Consider the following 14,252-nt stretch of genomic DNA (forward strand, 5'->3'; position numbering starts at 1 on the left):
GGTGGAACCAGAGGCAGGAGGCTGGGGAGGGTGAGGTATGAAGGGAGGATTGGGGAACTGATAGTGCAGCTCAGGCAGGGAGGGGCTGGGGAGAGGGGCCATGGCAGCAACCAGGAGGCCTGTTCTGTGCTCCACGGGTCCTTGCTTAACTTGGGGGAGAGGATGGAAAGCACGTTTTCTTCTACTGAGAGATGACAGAAGCCATAGAAAACACCCCCAGATATGCCCTCGTCTCTCACACACACACACACACACACATACACGCATGGGAGCTCTGACACCTGCAGGGGAGAGGTTTATAAAATGGACCAATGCTAGAGCTGTGCCTGGAAGGTGCACGCTGTCCCCCAGTGGAGGGGACAGTGCCTCCACCCCAGTCCCCAAAAGCCCAGCTCTGTGCGAGACCTCGAATCTAACTGCTGCTCACCTCTTCGACGTCATCTCCCTCCGTTCGCCTACCTTGCTCCAGCCACAAGCGCCTGGATTTTGTTCCAGAAACATGCCAAGCTCATTTCTCTCTGAAGTGCTTTGCGTTTTCCCCTGCTTGGCATGCCCCTCCCTCTGACCTTTGCCTGACTGCCTCCTCTGTCCTTCCAGGCTTAGCTCAAATGTCACCTCCTCAGAGAGGCCCTCCCTGATCACTCTCCTCCCTGCAGAGGCCAGGACAGTGGCAGACGAGCTCACCCTCTCCCCCCAGCCCAACTCCAGAGCTGGTAGCTGGGAGACACAGTCACCGGCAGCTCCCTCCTCCCCGCCCCACATGCCACGCACGCTGTGTACACAAAACACATGATGCTCGCACACGCAGTGCATACAGATAACACGTAGCCCTGCACACACACTGCATACAATAGAGGGCATAGACACCCTGTATTCACAGCACACAAACTCCGCATTCCAGCTCCATACACACAACCCATGTGCGCATAGTACAGCAGAGTCGTAACACCGTGTGTGCACACGCAATAAAAACACCTGGGGCAACCCACTTACACAACGCTCACACTCGCTCTCGTTGACAGCCTACATTCAACCCAGGTGCACACACGTGCACCGGCACACCCACACACCGTCAGCAGCTGCCCACCCTGCCTCCAGCCGGTGAGGAAGGGACGTGCAGTGACCGCGGCCGCCGTGGGGATGGGGCAGGGGCTGCGCCCCCCGCCACCTGGCACGATGCTGCGGATTATTAGTTCCTGGTAATTTAGTGCCCTTGTACGGAGTCGATTTGTGCCTTTCACTCCTAATTGATCTAGTGGCTGTTTAAACGGCAGCAGGCATCTGTTGAGAGTAGGAAGGTTCATAAGGCGCAATAATTCATAACACCGTCTGGAATTTGCCTTTCATGTCCCTCAGCTAAACCACTGCAGGTCTCTGCTTAAATCACAGCCATGAAGGCTTCCTTTGGTATTCTACTCAGGGCCGGGAGAATCTTGCATTAAACTGGGATCAGGTTAGATTAGACTATAATATGCTGCGGTATTAGTGGCTGCAAATGAAGACTTATACTGGAGTTTAACCCCTTCACCTGGTTTTCTCTTTGTCTTCAGCAGATGGCTGAGCGAACCCATTGTTTTCCCACCAGCCTCCTGAGGGGGCCAAATAGCTCTTCTAGCAATTTGGGGCTACAGATGCGCTACCCTCAGATATTGACCCTTTTTTCCTCCAGACTGTGACCCAGCCTGCAGCCTTGGAACCCAGCTATTTACGCATCAGCTCCCAAAACAAGGGTCAGGGAGATAATGTCTAGAGACAGCTTTGCCAAGCCACGCAGCTCATCTGTGGCAGGAATTCATCTCCCCTCAGCCCCCGCTGCCCCCGAGCTTGAGTAGAATGACCAGTAGGTATAGGTTTGAGTGTGGATGGGTCTCAGCACCTTCTGCCTTTCTGCCCAGAATTATTGGAATCCCAGGATGGGACAGGCTCACAGGGGTCCCCCATCAGCCTACAAACACTATGCAGGATGAATGTTCAGTCCTTCTCGGCATGTTTAATCATAGCGTGCTGGAGGGAAGAAGCATGATCTGTTTTCATTTTCAGGACTTACTGTGCTTTCCAATATGGTAGCCACTAGCCACATGTTGCTATCTAAATTAAAATTAGTTAAAATTAGACAAAATAAAAAATTCAGTGTCCTAGACACAAGAGCCATATTTTATTTATTTTTAATAGATCTTTATTGCAGTGTAATTGCTTCACAATGGTGTGTTGGTTTCTGTTGTACAACAAAGTGAATCAGCCATATGTATACGTATGTCCCCATATCCCCTCCCTCTCGAGCCTCCCTCCCACCCTCCCTATCCCACCCCTCTAGGTGGTCACAAAGCACCGAGCTGATCTCCCTGTGCTATGCAGCTGCTTCCCACTAGCTATCTAATTTTACATTTGGTAGTGTATATATGTCAATGCTACTGTCTAACTTTGTCCCAGCTTCCTCTTCCCCCACTGTGTCCTCAAGTCCATTCTCTATGTCTACGTCTTTATTCCTGCCCTGCCACTAGGTTCATCAGTACCATTTTTTTTTTTAGATTCCATATGTTTGCGTTAGCATACGGTATTTGTTTTTCTCTTTCTGACTTACTTCCCTCTGTATGACAGACTCTAGGTCCATCCACCATGGACGTTGCTTAAAAAACTAAAAATAGAATTACCATATGACCCAGCAATCCCACTACTGGGCATATACCCTGAGAAAACCATAATTCAAAAACAGCCATGTTTTAAATGTCCATTGGCCTCATGAAGTTGGTGGCTACCGTATTGGACAGCAGAGATTGTAGAATGTCTTCATCACCTCAAGAAGTTCTGTTGGGCAGTGCTGGCTACAACATCCCCGTTGGCAGAAGCCTGGGGACCAGACCCAACATACATACTTTCTCCTCTCCCAGCTCGCAGAGCTCACTCAAAAAGAAGGGAGCTAGATGTTGTGGTTCCAGGGCACTGAGGTGAGCAACCAGAGAGGGATGTGCCGTTGCTTTTTGGGAACCATGGTGGGAGGGAATGGGGCTCCAGGGTCCAGTGTCAATACCCATGTAAACACATGTGCACGTGCCAGGTGTGAAGACATAGTTGTTCACTCATGCTGCAGAGAACTGAGAACGAGATGCACTTGTATATGCAAATGGAGTCACATACCTAACATGTATATATTCAACAAAGATTTATTAGTATCCACATGCCGCTGCTAGACCCTGGGCAGACAGTGAGGAATGAGGTGGGCTTGCTTCTTGCCCTCACGTAGCTGAGAGTCTAGTGCGGAAGACAGGTGGTAAAGCAAACAACCCAGGGAGCCGTTGGCACAGGTTGAGGGGAGGGGCAGTCAGGGAACCTTCCCAGAGTGGGTGATGTCGAAGCCAAGACCCATAGAGTCGCCAGGTAAGCACTTCAGCTTACATGCATCCATCACAGAACCGTCACACACATGCGCACACTCACACTCACGTATTCATCATTCACTGGTTCATTGTCAGTCACCGAATATTTATTAAGTGCCTGCTATCAGCGCCAGGGCAAGGTCTTAAGGATACAGTGATCACTGAGACAGAGACAGCCTTGGAGGAAAACACTGGACAAATAATGATGCAAAGAATTATTTAATTACAGTTGTGCTAAGTGTGTGATGATAGAAATGTGTAGGGAAGTGTTACACATGTGACTGGGGTGTCTGACCTAAACTGAGTCGGTCAACAGATGCAGGACAGGTGGAGACTTCTGCCCACCACGTGTGACGAGTACTCAGGTCCACATCCCGCCACGTACACTTGCAAACACACAGGTGCTGCCCTCGGCTGGCTCCACGCAGCCACAGGAGGGTGTGTGACCAACCACGCATGTTCACATCCAGCATTTTTCTGGACATTTCCCATATTTCCTTCCCAGATTGACATTGAGCCAGAAATGGACACCTACTTCTGGGAAGGGTAATACCCAGCATCCCTCATCAAATATCTGTGCAGTTTCTCTGGACAAAGAGAAAAGTTAGGCCCCTGGTGGGGAGGGACAGAAGCCTCTGAGGCCCTAGGAATCAGGAGACTGAATTCTCTGTGCCAGGGCGTGAAATGCTGCCGTCCTGGCTGACCATGGGGACTGGGGCCTTTCTCAGGGAGTGGGACCCTGGGAGAAGAAGTGACGGCAATGTGGGAAGGGACCCTGGTGGCTTCTGAGCCCCGACGGCAGCAAGTCTCTGAGTGCGCATGTGTGAGCTCTTGATGTCCCCGCAGGCACCCTCTTTTCCCGCTCCTGACGCTGCTGTTTGAGAAATGTGAACAGGCCACGCAGGGCTCGGAGTGCATCACCTCCGCCAGCTTTGACGTGGACATCGAGAACTTTGTCCACCAGCAAGAGCAAGAGCACAAACCCTTCTTCAGCGACGACCCAGAGCTGGACAACCTGGTAAAGACCCTGCAACCCCGCCCTGGCTAGGTTCTCCCTACCTTCTGATGCCCTCCAGATGCCCTAGAAGCGACCCTTTCATTCATGCATTCAACAAAGAAATTTGCATGCCCCCTGTGGGCAGGCACTAGGTGTACCCTTCCAGCATCTGAGAACCTTAAACCAAGAGTTGCATGCAAAGGGGTTGCTGCCAAAGCTCTCCCCTCCTCTGCCGCTGCAACACTAGTAGCATCACCTACAACCCCCTTGCAGTGCAGACGGGAGGAAAGGAGGGTCATGGTGCCCAGAATGTCTGGTGTAGCTGTTCCAAGAGCTAGAGCCCTGGCACGCTGGTAAATTTGTCTTGGGCTGCCCAGAGAGGAGCTGATGGCCATGTGCTACAGTGTGGAGGGTGGGGATGACAGGCACCGTCAAGCAGATCGGTGGATAGGAAGACCGGAAACAGAGTCACACTGAGCAGATCAGCAGATGTCCTGCCCATTTAGGGGGACGCAGTAGATCAGGCTCCCAAACCTAGCTTGTCATCCACATCATCACTACAGCTTTGAAAAGCACACGGCCCTGGGGCCCACCACCTGGAAACCGTGATTCAGTAAGTTTGGTGGGACCTGTGAAGATACATTTTTAGAGGTTTCCCAGACAGCTGCAATCTTCAATAAGGCTTGGTAACCACTAGATTAGATGATGCCTGAAATTCTCATCTAGCCCTGGGAATCTTGTTGAGAAAGAGAGCTGTAGAGAGGGTGCTCTGTTTGTTCATCATGACAGCGGTCATCCTGGGATTATTAACCACAGTTCTTGATTTTTCTGTGGGTGGATTACCGAGATGATGCAGGGTGAATTTGGAAACTCTGAAAAACTCTTTCTTCCACAAATTGATTGATTAGAGCACTGACCTCTTGCAGTCAGAGTTTAGTTAGTACCTACTCCCAAAAGAGAGACAGAATTAGAAAAGCAAATGTGACTCCAAAAAGGAAGGAAGAAAAACACACACACACAGTGCACCAGCAGAACAGATTTAAATGACGTGGGTATTATCCTGTGTTGGGAATTATCCACCCCACTGCTTCTCTCAAGAGTTGATTATGCTACTTTATGGAGGCCAGAAGAGCTACCAGGAGAGCCCCCCAGCCTGGCCTGGAAAGTTGTGAAGTATTATGATGCGTTTAGAGGACAGAGGATAAGCACCTGACCGGGGTCGGGAGCGTTAGTGCAGATTTCTGGGAGCTGCAAATCCACCTCGGCTTGTGCCTGGCCCTCCCTCTCCCCTGGCTGGGATTGAGCGGACATCCTTCCTGGGAGCCCAGACCACTGTCTCTCAGGTCCCCTGGGACAGCTGTCCCCATGCAGGTTCTCCCGTTGGTCCAGCAGTAAGTGCAGGCTGGCCTGGCCCTGCCCTGCTGTTCGGTTGCTCAGAATCTCAGAACCGCAATTGTGAATCAGGTCTTTAGAAGCTATACCGGCAGCAGCCATGGAACCAGGAAGTCAGGCAGCCGTTTCTGCAGGAGCTGGAATGGGCACTCCTCTCCCTTGACCCCAAAAGAGACTGAGGCCAAAATTGGTAGGAAATACCTACAATAGGCTGAGTAATATGAAAGAATTTACACCTTCAGAGGTAGGAGTCCTGGGGAAACAAACCTCACAGACCTTGCCCACTACCACCTGCCAGGTGAGCTATAGAAGACCCCCCGAGGACAGCCTCTTATTCTAGCCCAGCCTGGAAAATACCAAAAAGTGTGGCCACCTCCCTGTTCTCCCCTGGCCCACACTACCTGGGTCTCTCAGAGTTCTGTTCACTCAAAAGACTCAGATTTCTTCATTAATCCAACAAAACTTGGTTAGTGTCTGCTACGTGCCACACCTGACCTAGGCACGCGGATGTTGTAGGAGCTGCCCCAATGGCCCCAGACCCCCGGTGCTCCCTGGGCCTCTGTCTCAGGGGACTGCGCTGGGAGTGGTCCCCTGGTGGAGCAGGCCTTGGACAGCCCACCTCCTCATGTGGACCTGATTTACTCAGAGTTAGCTGCAGTCAGTGACTGATGGATGGGTCGATTATTTAAATGGAGACCATTGAAGGAGCCAAGGACCTCAGCCCAGCTACACAGCTCACCCTCTGGGTGACTTTGATGACAGCTCCTTTGAAGCTCAGTTTCCTCGTCTATAGAGCCAATACGCCTGTCTCCTGTGACAGTCATAAAATATTCACGAGATGGCTTGTGGAACTAAGTGCATGGCACCCAGAAGGTTAAGGTCAAATGCAGTATCGCTAAAGCCAGGCATTCCAGCCACCTCACCTCACCTCCAGGCCATCACAGAGACTGTGTGGCCTGAAGCCTGAAACTTTACCGGGCGTGGGGGGAGGGTGTCAGGCAGCGCCCTTTGCCACCCCACTTGTAGTCCTGTGTCGGGAGGGGAGAGATGAAGAGGCCGATCACAGGAGCCATCATTAGAACAAGAATCATGCAGCCAGCACAGCCGAGATGCACATAATTAGAAATTAGAAAAAGGTCAGATCGCGTCATTATCAGCTCAATCAGCTGCTGAGTGCCACAGCCAGTTAATTTGGCATCTGTGTTTTTTACAACCCCACACACGTAGCCCAACGGACTGTAACTCTTTATCCGGACAGATATACTGCGCAGCGGAGCAGGGACATAAAATGAGACCCCAAGCAAATGAGCTGAGATAATTGAGAGATTTATTTTTTATATATATGTGTGTCAGGGCGGCTTTCCTTTGCCCTTGAATGTTGACTTTCACAGATGGGATTGTCAGGAGGACACTAGGATCCCCCGAACTCTGTCCCGCGCTGGGCGCTCGGGTCCTGCCTCCTCTCCAGCTCCCCCAGGCCCGCCACGGGCACGCGGGTCCTCCCCCTCCAGCTGGTCCCCTCCTCTCGTCCACGCAAATCTCTGTGTCTACCTGCCCCACTCCACGGTCTCTCAGACGAGTTCCCATGGGCACTGCTTATACTAAGCTCTGCCAGAGATGCTCAGAGACCAGAGAAGTATAGGTTTCTGAGGGAACCTCCCTTCCCGGTTAGCCAGCTGCCCGAAAAGAAACTTAGAATCCCAAAACGCTGGTGGGGAAACCACAAGCGTGGAAAGCAGCCCATTTTATAGATGGGGACACTGGAGTCTGGAGAAGGGCAGTGACTTGTCAGCATCCAGGTCTGCTGGCTCCTTGCACGCCATCACCCACCTCTCTGCTTCCCAGGGGGTAACAGAGGCCTCATTTATACAGGGTACCACCAGCATCTCTCCCCCTGGTACCCACGCTCTCTGAGCCTCTCCACCTCCCCATTTCAGTGCCACGCGGGTGGCTTTCCACCCCCATGGTGGCTAAGCTGGAATGCTCCCCCGGGGATACCCTCACTCCAATTCCCACACCCACCCAGCGTTCACCAGGCCTCTGGCACCTGGGCCTCGGATCCCCTGCTTGGGCCCAGCAGCCTCCGACTGGCAGTTGGTCCAGTCTGTAAAATTTGCAAGTTCCCCAAACCCCTTTGAAAGGTGAAAGCTTTTTGTTTTATGAAATCTGATTTACGGGCCCCCAGTGCAGGGCCGACGTTTTATATATTATGCAGGATTTCAAACCGAAGCTCTAAAACGTACGGTTTCAGTTTCATGCATGGAATTTTTTTATGTGTAACTTTTTTAACACTTACGGGGCACGTTTTAATGAGACCCTGGTGTGGCTTAAGGGACAGATTATAGCTGCCTGACCGCAAAACCAGCTCCAAAATGGGGCCCCCCAGGCCCCTGGGCCCACTCTGAAGAGGCAGGGCCAGAGGCCAGAGACTGTGAATAAGGAGGCCAGGCAGAGCCCTGGGCCCACCGAGACCGCGGGCGGCCCCCTTCAGAGAGCCATTCCCTTCAGCCTCCCGCCCACACTCTCTTCGCCTTGACGGGAGCAGAAAAATCCCACAAGACACCAGAACAGGGAAAGGAAATAATAATCAAAGCCAGTAATAATTAACATTTATAGTGCACTTACTGGGTGCCAGGTGCCGTTCTGAACACTTCACCTGTATTATCTTATTTAATTCTCTTCTCAGACCCACAAGGCACAGATTATTATTATCCCCGTTTTAAGATGAGGAGATTGAGACACGAGGTGAAATCACGAGCTCAAGACCACACAGCACATACGTGGGTCAAATACAGGCGTGGAGCCCGGCCCACGCTCAGCAGTGACGCAGCCCTAGAGCCAGTCTTTTCTTAGTGCTTCCTCTGCACTTGTCTTTAGTTCTTTTCTGGCCAGATCTCATTTTGTCCTCAGTACGACTCTGAGGGGGTTGCTGTCGCTATCCTACTTTACAGATGAGGACACCGAAGTGCAGAGATCACGTGAACTGTCCAGAGCGTCCCAGTAAGAGGAGGACCCCAGACCTAGCCTCCAAAACCCGCTGTTCTCTGGCACCCAGCTCTGCTATTGAATTCTCACCATAGCCCTATGAGAGGGTTATCATTATACCCATTTTACAGAAGGGGGAATCCAAGACCGAGAGCCCTATAGTCAGTAAGTTACAGAGCTGGGGTTTGCGCCAGGTGGGTGTAACTCCTGAAGCCCACCTCTTTCCCCTGAACCACAGTGCTTCTCCAAACTCTGGGGACGTGGGAAGGGAAGTGTCACATTGTGACTTGAAAGCATTTGACTTGTCCTGCGAGGTGGCCTCCCTAAGCAGCCTACAGGCTCTGGACTTCACCTTTCTTCCATGTCCCAGGCCTTGTTCCAGTGACCCCACATTTCCAACTGCTCAGGCCAGGTCCGGCTGGTCTGGTCTGGTCTGGAAAAATTCCTGAATAGATTTTAGCTTTGGCTGACCTAGTGACATGCAGGAAGCGTCAGAGCACTTCAAGGAATGTGTGTTTCCCAATTTCTTCATCCGTAAATGAGGGAGAACATTCCAGCTTCCCAAATTGCAGAAGGAGGAGAGGGTAAACAGAATCTGCCCTCCAGGGCAAAGCTACCTCCCTCCCTAATTGCTGCCTGGAATCTTGCTGGTTACCTAATCTCTGAGCCTTGATCTCCTCATCTCTAGCAGAGTGATAACAGTGCCTGTGTGTCCCCATGTTTCTGAGACTCAAATGAGGTAATGGAGAGAGAAGCATTTTGCAAATTGTAAAGTGCTACGTATATAAATGTTTTGAAAGGCAAGGCCAGTACTATCAAATGAAGAGGCCGCAATCCTACAAGAGAGGCCACTTTTCGGAAAAGTATTTGATGGTGGGGGGGAGGGGCGTGTTGGCGTAAGAATCCCCATATAGCACACAGCTCCTGTGTGCCCAGGACATACGTGTACATGATCTTATTCAGTGTTCACCACAACTCTACAATGTAAGTATTACCTATCAGCTTACATTTATAGATGAAGTTAAATGACTTGTCCAAAATACCCCGGGCAGCAAATAGTAGATTCAGGATATCATGCCACGCGACTTCCCAGAAAATTAGAGGCCCCGGTCCTGCGGGCTTTCCTGAGACTTGTGGGGCTCGTGTGCTGTGATATGAGACTGAAATGCAAGGGTGCATCTCGTTTTGCTTTTGTGAAGCCCTCTGCTCAGAAGAAGAGGGCTGGTTTTTTATTTTGAAAGAGAAGGGAGGGAGAGAAGCTGAAAGATGAAGCAAAACTGAGAGAAAAGGAATGAAGGATCCACTCATCACATTTGATGACGATGTTAAATTAAATGGAATTGTTATTGCACTAGAAGATTTGGAATAACTTTTTACATGACCCCGATCACTTAGGAAAAATAGTTTAATATGTCAGAGTTTTATTCTGATTTAGAGGCAAAAACCCAAAATTGCATAAAAATAAGATAGAGGATGATTTACTAAACATAAATATAGAAGAAAAAACTGAGGATGATGATTCTTCCACTATCTGAAACTGGAACAGCAACGGAACAGCAATAGAAAAGCCAACAGGATATTAGAAATCATTAAAAGAGGTTGCAAAAGTTTATATGCATTTGCTTCCCTGTGGTTTATAAAGCACTTTCACGTTATTATCTCTTTTAGCCGTTATCAAATCTTGTGAGACAGGGATGAGGAAAACTGAGGCTCAGGGAAGTCGTGGAATTAGCCCAATGTCACCCAGTTTGTAAATAGTAGGTCTGGACTCAAATCCAAGCTGTCTGATGGTAAATCCCACAGGCTTTGCGCCAGGCCAGGCAGCTGCCCCACATTAATGGCATTGCCCGTTTTTTCCTCTAATACTGAATAGGTCCTACATATTCATTGCCTTGGAATACCATTATGATTTACTCTATGTTCTTAAATCTTTAAACCAAGTCTATTACCTCATAAAAAAGTAATCCTTCACCTGTACTTTATTAGACCAAAATGTTGGTCCACTTTTGGCCACCATGCACCAAATCTATTTAAACACATTGCATGCGTATTTCATTTGAGCAAAGCTATTTTGGGTAGATTTTACTTTTTATTTTGTTCTACTTAATTGTATTTTCTGATTCTTTTTACCTAATGAGGATTTATTGGCTATAAATAGATAGGTGCACTTTTCTGTGTGTATGGGTGTGTATGTGTGTATTCACGCAAAGATTTTAAAATGAATAAATAAAATGTTGATTGAAAATGAAGGATAGTCCAGTAAAGGAAAGCTCAGAGAAAGAAGAAAGAAGAAATGAAAGGAAGGAAGGAAGGGAGGGAGAAAGAAGAAAGGTTTAAGGAATTAGGATTATTTTGTCTGGGGAAGACAAAGCTAACTGGGCAACTTATTTAAGTCAGAGGTCTTGTCCAGTGTTTGGCATATAATGAGACTCAATATTTGTTGAATGTATAACATTAAATTAAGGGAGCTTGTATTGATGGAAGCCCTGGATGTTCTCGGTGCCTACAGAAGGCTGAGTCAGCACTTTATATTAAGGCAGCAGAGATTGCAGTAAATGTTTGGAAGAACTCAGCAGATTGAGAGAACATGGAGATGGCGTGAGGTGGTAAGAGAGCCTCAGGAGAGGAGATGCAGCCATGTGTCCGGGAGGGTTTGGACCATCTGGTCACCTAGAGACTGGCCTAGATCATCTCACGTGGTCCCTTCCAGGACCATCAGAAGTCCCTGTAACGTTCAGAGAATCAGAAAACAGAAGGCATCTGACAGTCCAACCCCCTCTTCTTACGCATGAGGAAGCACGCTGAGGTACTCTGGCTCCTGCGGGCCAGGCCAGAGCAGCCGAATGCGGGAACATTGCCAGGGAGGGTTCTGGAAATCCTAAACTTGAGTTTCCTGGATGCCCGTACTTCCTGTCACTAAGCCACTTTCTCCCTAAACCATGCACCCTATCAACTGACATTTTCTCTGTGTAAATCCTGAGACCCTTAGTTGCCGGTGAAGCAACACAGGCAACGTGGCTTCACGCTCCAGCTCTGTCACTTACCGACTGTGTGACGTTAAGCAAGTAAACTTCTACCTGTGGCCTTCATTGCCTTCAACTGTAAAATATGGGCAATAATGGTACCCACTTGTAGAGGTGGTTATGTGTAAGAAATCAGGCATGTGCTGGGTTTAACACAGTCCCTGAGACATAGTAAGAATAAGAAATGTTTGGGTATTGTTATCCATCAGTCAGTCAATGAGTATTTATTAAACACCGTATATTGTCAAGTAGAAAATTTAGGCAAGAGCAAATAATTTATTCAGTGCCCGACTCCATCTTTTGGTCCAAATAATCTGGACTAAAGTCACTCTTCTCCTCTTTGCCTGGGACGGCACAGTCTCCTTTAGTCTCAGCCCCACGGAGGGGGCATCCCGTGAGGACAAGACCCTGTGACTGAGCCCTGCTTGAAAACTCACAATTGTTGGTTTCTGTCTTTGAGTGACACTTAGTCTAATTCAGTACTCAGAGCCTTTAATTAGTCAAGCACAATCCCTACCCATCAGACAATCCAAATGCCAACCTGGGGGCGCCTCACTTGCTCTCCACTTGAAATGCAGATGAAGCTCAGAGTGGGTGTGGCCCTGGCTTCTAGCCACGCAGCACGACATACCTGATAGGATTCTCTGGGAGCGATGCCCATCCTTGTTTTCCTGGGCATCAAAATGCCGGCCCAAAGCTAAGAGGGATGCTTATATATTGCTTATGTCAACATAAATGGTCTCCAAGGCAAGCCCCACTTTTTTTTTTTTACTTTGTGATTTGATAGAACTATAGATTCACATGCAGTTGTAAGAATTAATACAGAGAAGTCCTGATCCCCTTCTTGCATGACTGGAATACAGTTTGACAACCAGGAAATGACAATGGTATGATCCACCAACCTTATTCAGATTTCACCAGTTTTACATGCAGCCGCGCGCGCGCGTGTGTGTGTGTGTGTACTTCTGTGCCATTTTATCATATGTGTAGATTCATGGAAACACTATGGTAGTCAAGATACAGGGCAGTTCCTCCCTCTCTCCCCCACCACATCCCTTGGCAAACACTAATCTGTTCTCCATCTCTAAAATTTAGTCATTTCAAGAATGTTATATAAATGGCATCACACAGTATGTAACCTTCTGAGACTGGCTTTTTCTTTTCTGCTCAGCATAATTCCCTTTACATCCATCCAAGTAGCTGAGTGTATCAGTAGTTTGTTCCTTGTTATTGCCTAGTACTATTTCGTGATATGGATGTACCATAGTTTCTTTATCCATTCACCTGTTGACGTGTATTTTGGTTGTTTCCAGTTTGGGGCTATTAGAATAAGGTTGTTTGGAATATTCACATACAGGTTTTGGGGGAGCAGATGTTTTTATTTTTCTGGGATATAAATGCCCAAGAGTTGGAGTTGCTGAGCTGGGTGGTGTATTCAGTTTCATAAGAAACTGTTCTGCTGTGTTTCAGAGTGGCTGGACCATGTTTCATACCCACCAGCAACATATGAGTGGTCCCGTTTCTAATTCCTTGCCAGCATCTGGTGTTACCTCTATTTTTAATGTTAACCATTCTGATAGGTGTATAGTGATATCTCTTTGTGGTTTTAATTTGCATTTCCCTGATGGCTAATGACATTGAACATCTTTTCATGTGCTTATTTGCCATGTATATATATATATATATATATATATATATATATATATATATACTCTTCAGTGAAATGTCTGATGTTGTCTTTTGCCCAAGTTCTAATTGGATTGCTTGTTATTTCACTGGCTAGTTTTGAGAGCTCTTTATATATTCTAGACATAAGTCCTTTGTCAGATATGTGGTTTGTAGATATTTTCTCCCAGTCTGTAGTTTATCTTTTCATCTTCTTCACAGGGTCTTTTGAAGAGCAAATATTTTACATTTTGATGAGGTCCAATTCATCAAGTTTTCCTTTTCTGGATCATGTTTTTGGTGTTAAGTCTAAGACCTCTTTGCGTAGCCCTAGGTCCTGATGATTTTCTCCTGGGTTGTTTTTTTTTCTAAAAATTTTATAGTTTGTATGTCTTACATTTCAGTCTTTGATCCATTTGAGTTAATTTTTGTATATGGCGTGAGATTTAAATCAAGGTTCACTGTTTTCCTTGTGGATATCCAATTGCTCCAACACCTTTTTTGAAAAGCAATTTGGCCATATTTATCACGAGCCAAAGGTATGTCCATAGCTTTTTTTCTGTCACTTCCGGGACCTTGTCCTAAGGAAATAATGCAGAAACACGAATAAGCTATAAGGTTGGAAGATAAGTCACTGTGACATGTTTTTTAATAAAATTAAAAAATTGGAATTAACCTGAATGCCCAACCGTAAGGAATTGGCTAAGTGTGGCACACACATGGAATGATATGCAGCAATTTAAAATGTATTTACGCAATAACTTTCACCCATTCAACAAATATTTACTCAGTATCCACTTGTGTTAGTAACGAGGA

At 47.8% G+C, this 14,252-nt stretch overlaps 1 protein-coding gene across 8 annotated transcripts in view; it reads left to right on the forward strand.

Annotated features, from left to right (window-relative positions):
• Positions 1 to 14,252, forward strand: part of PKNOX2 (PBX/knotted 1 homeobox 2) — a 305,084-nt gene that overhangs the window by 257,454 nt on the left and 33,378 nt on the right. For all 8 annotated transcript variants that reach the window (XM_060160705.1, XM_060160702.1, XM_060160703.1 and 5 more), the window contains one exon: positions 4,221 to 4,392. In XM_060160705.1, the coding sequence (XP_060016688.1) occupies positions 4,221 to 4,392 (172 nt within the window). The remainder of the gene's footprint in view (positions 1 to 4,220; positions 4,393 to 14,252) is intronic.

Source organism: Lagenorhynchus albirostris, chromosome 9 (genome assembly GCF_949774975.1).
Source record: "Lagenorhynchus albirostris chromosome 9, mLagAlb1.1, whole genome shotgun sequence".
In the NCBI taxonomy this organism is placed as follows: domain Eukaryota; kingdom Metazoa; phylum Chordata; class Mammalia; order Artiodactyla; family Delphinidae; genus Lagenorhynchus; species Lagenorhynchus albirostris.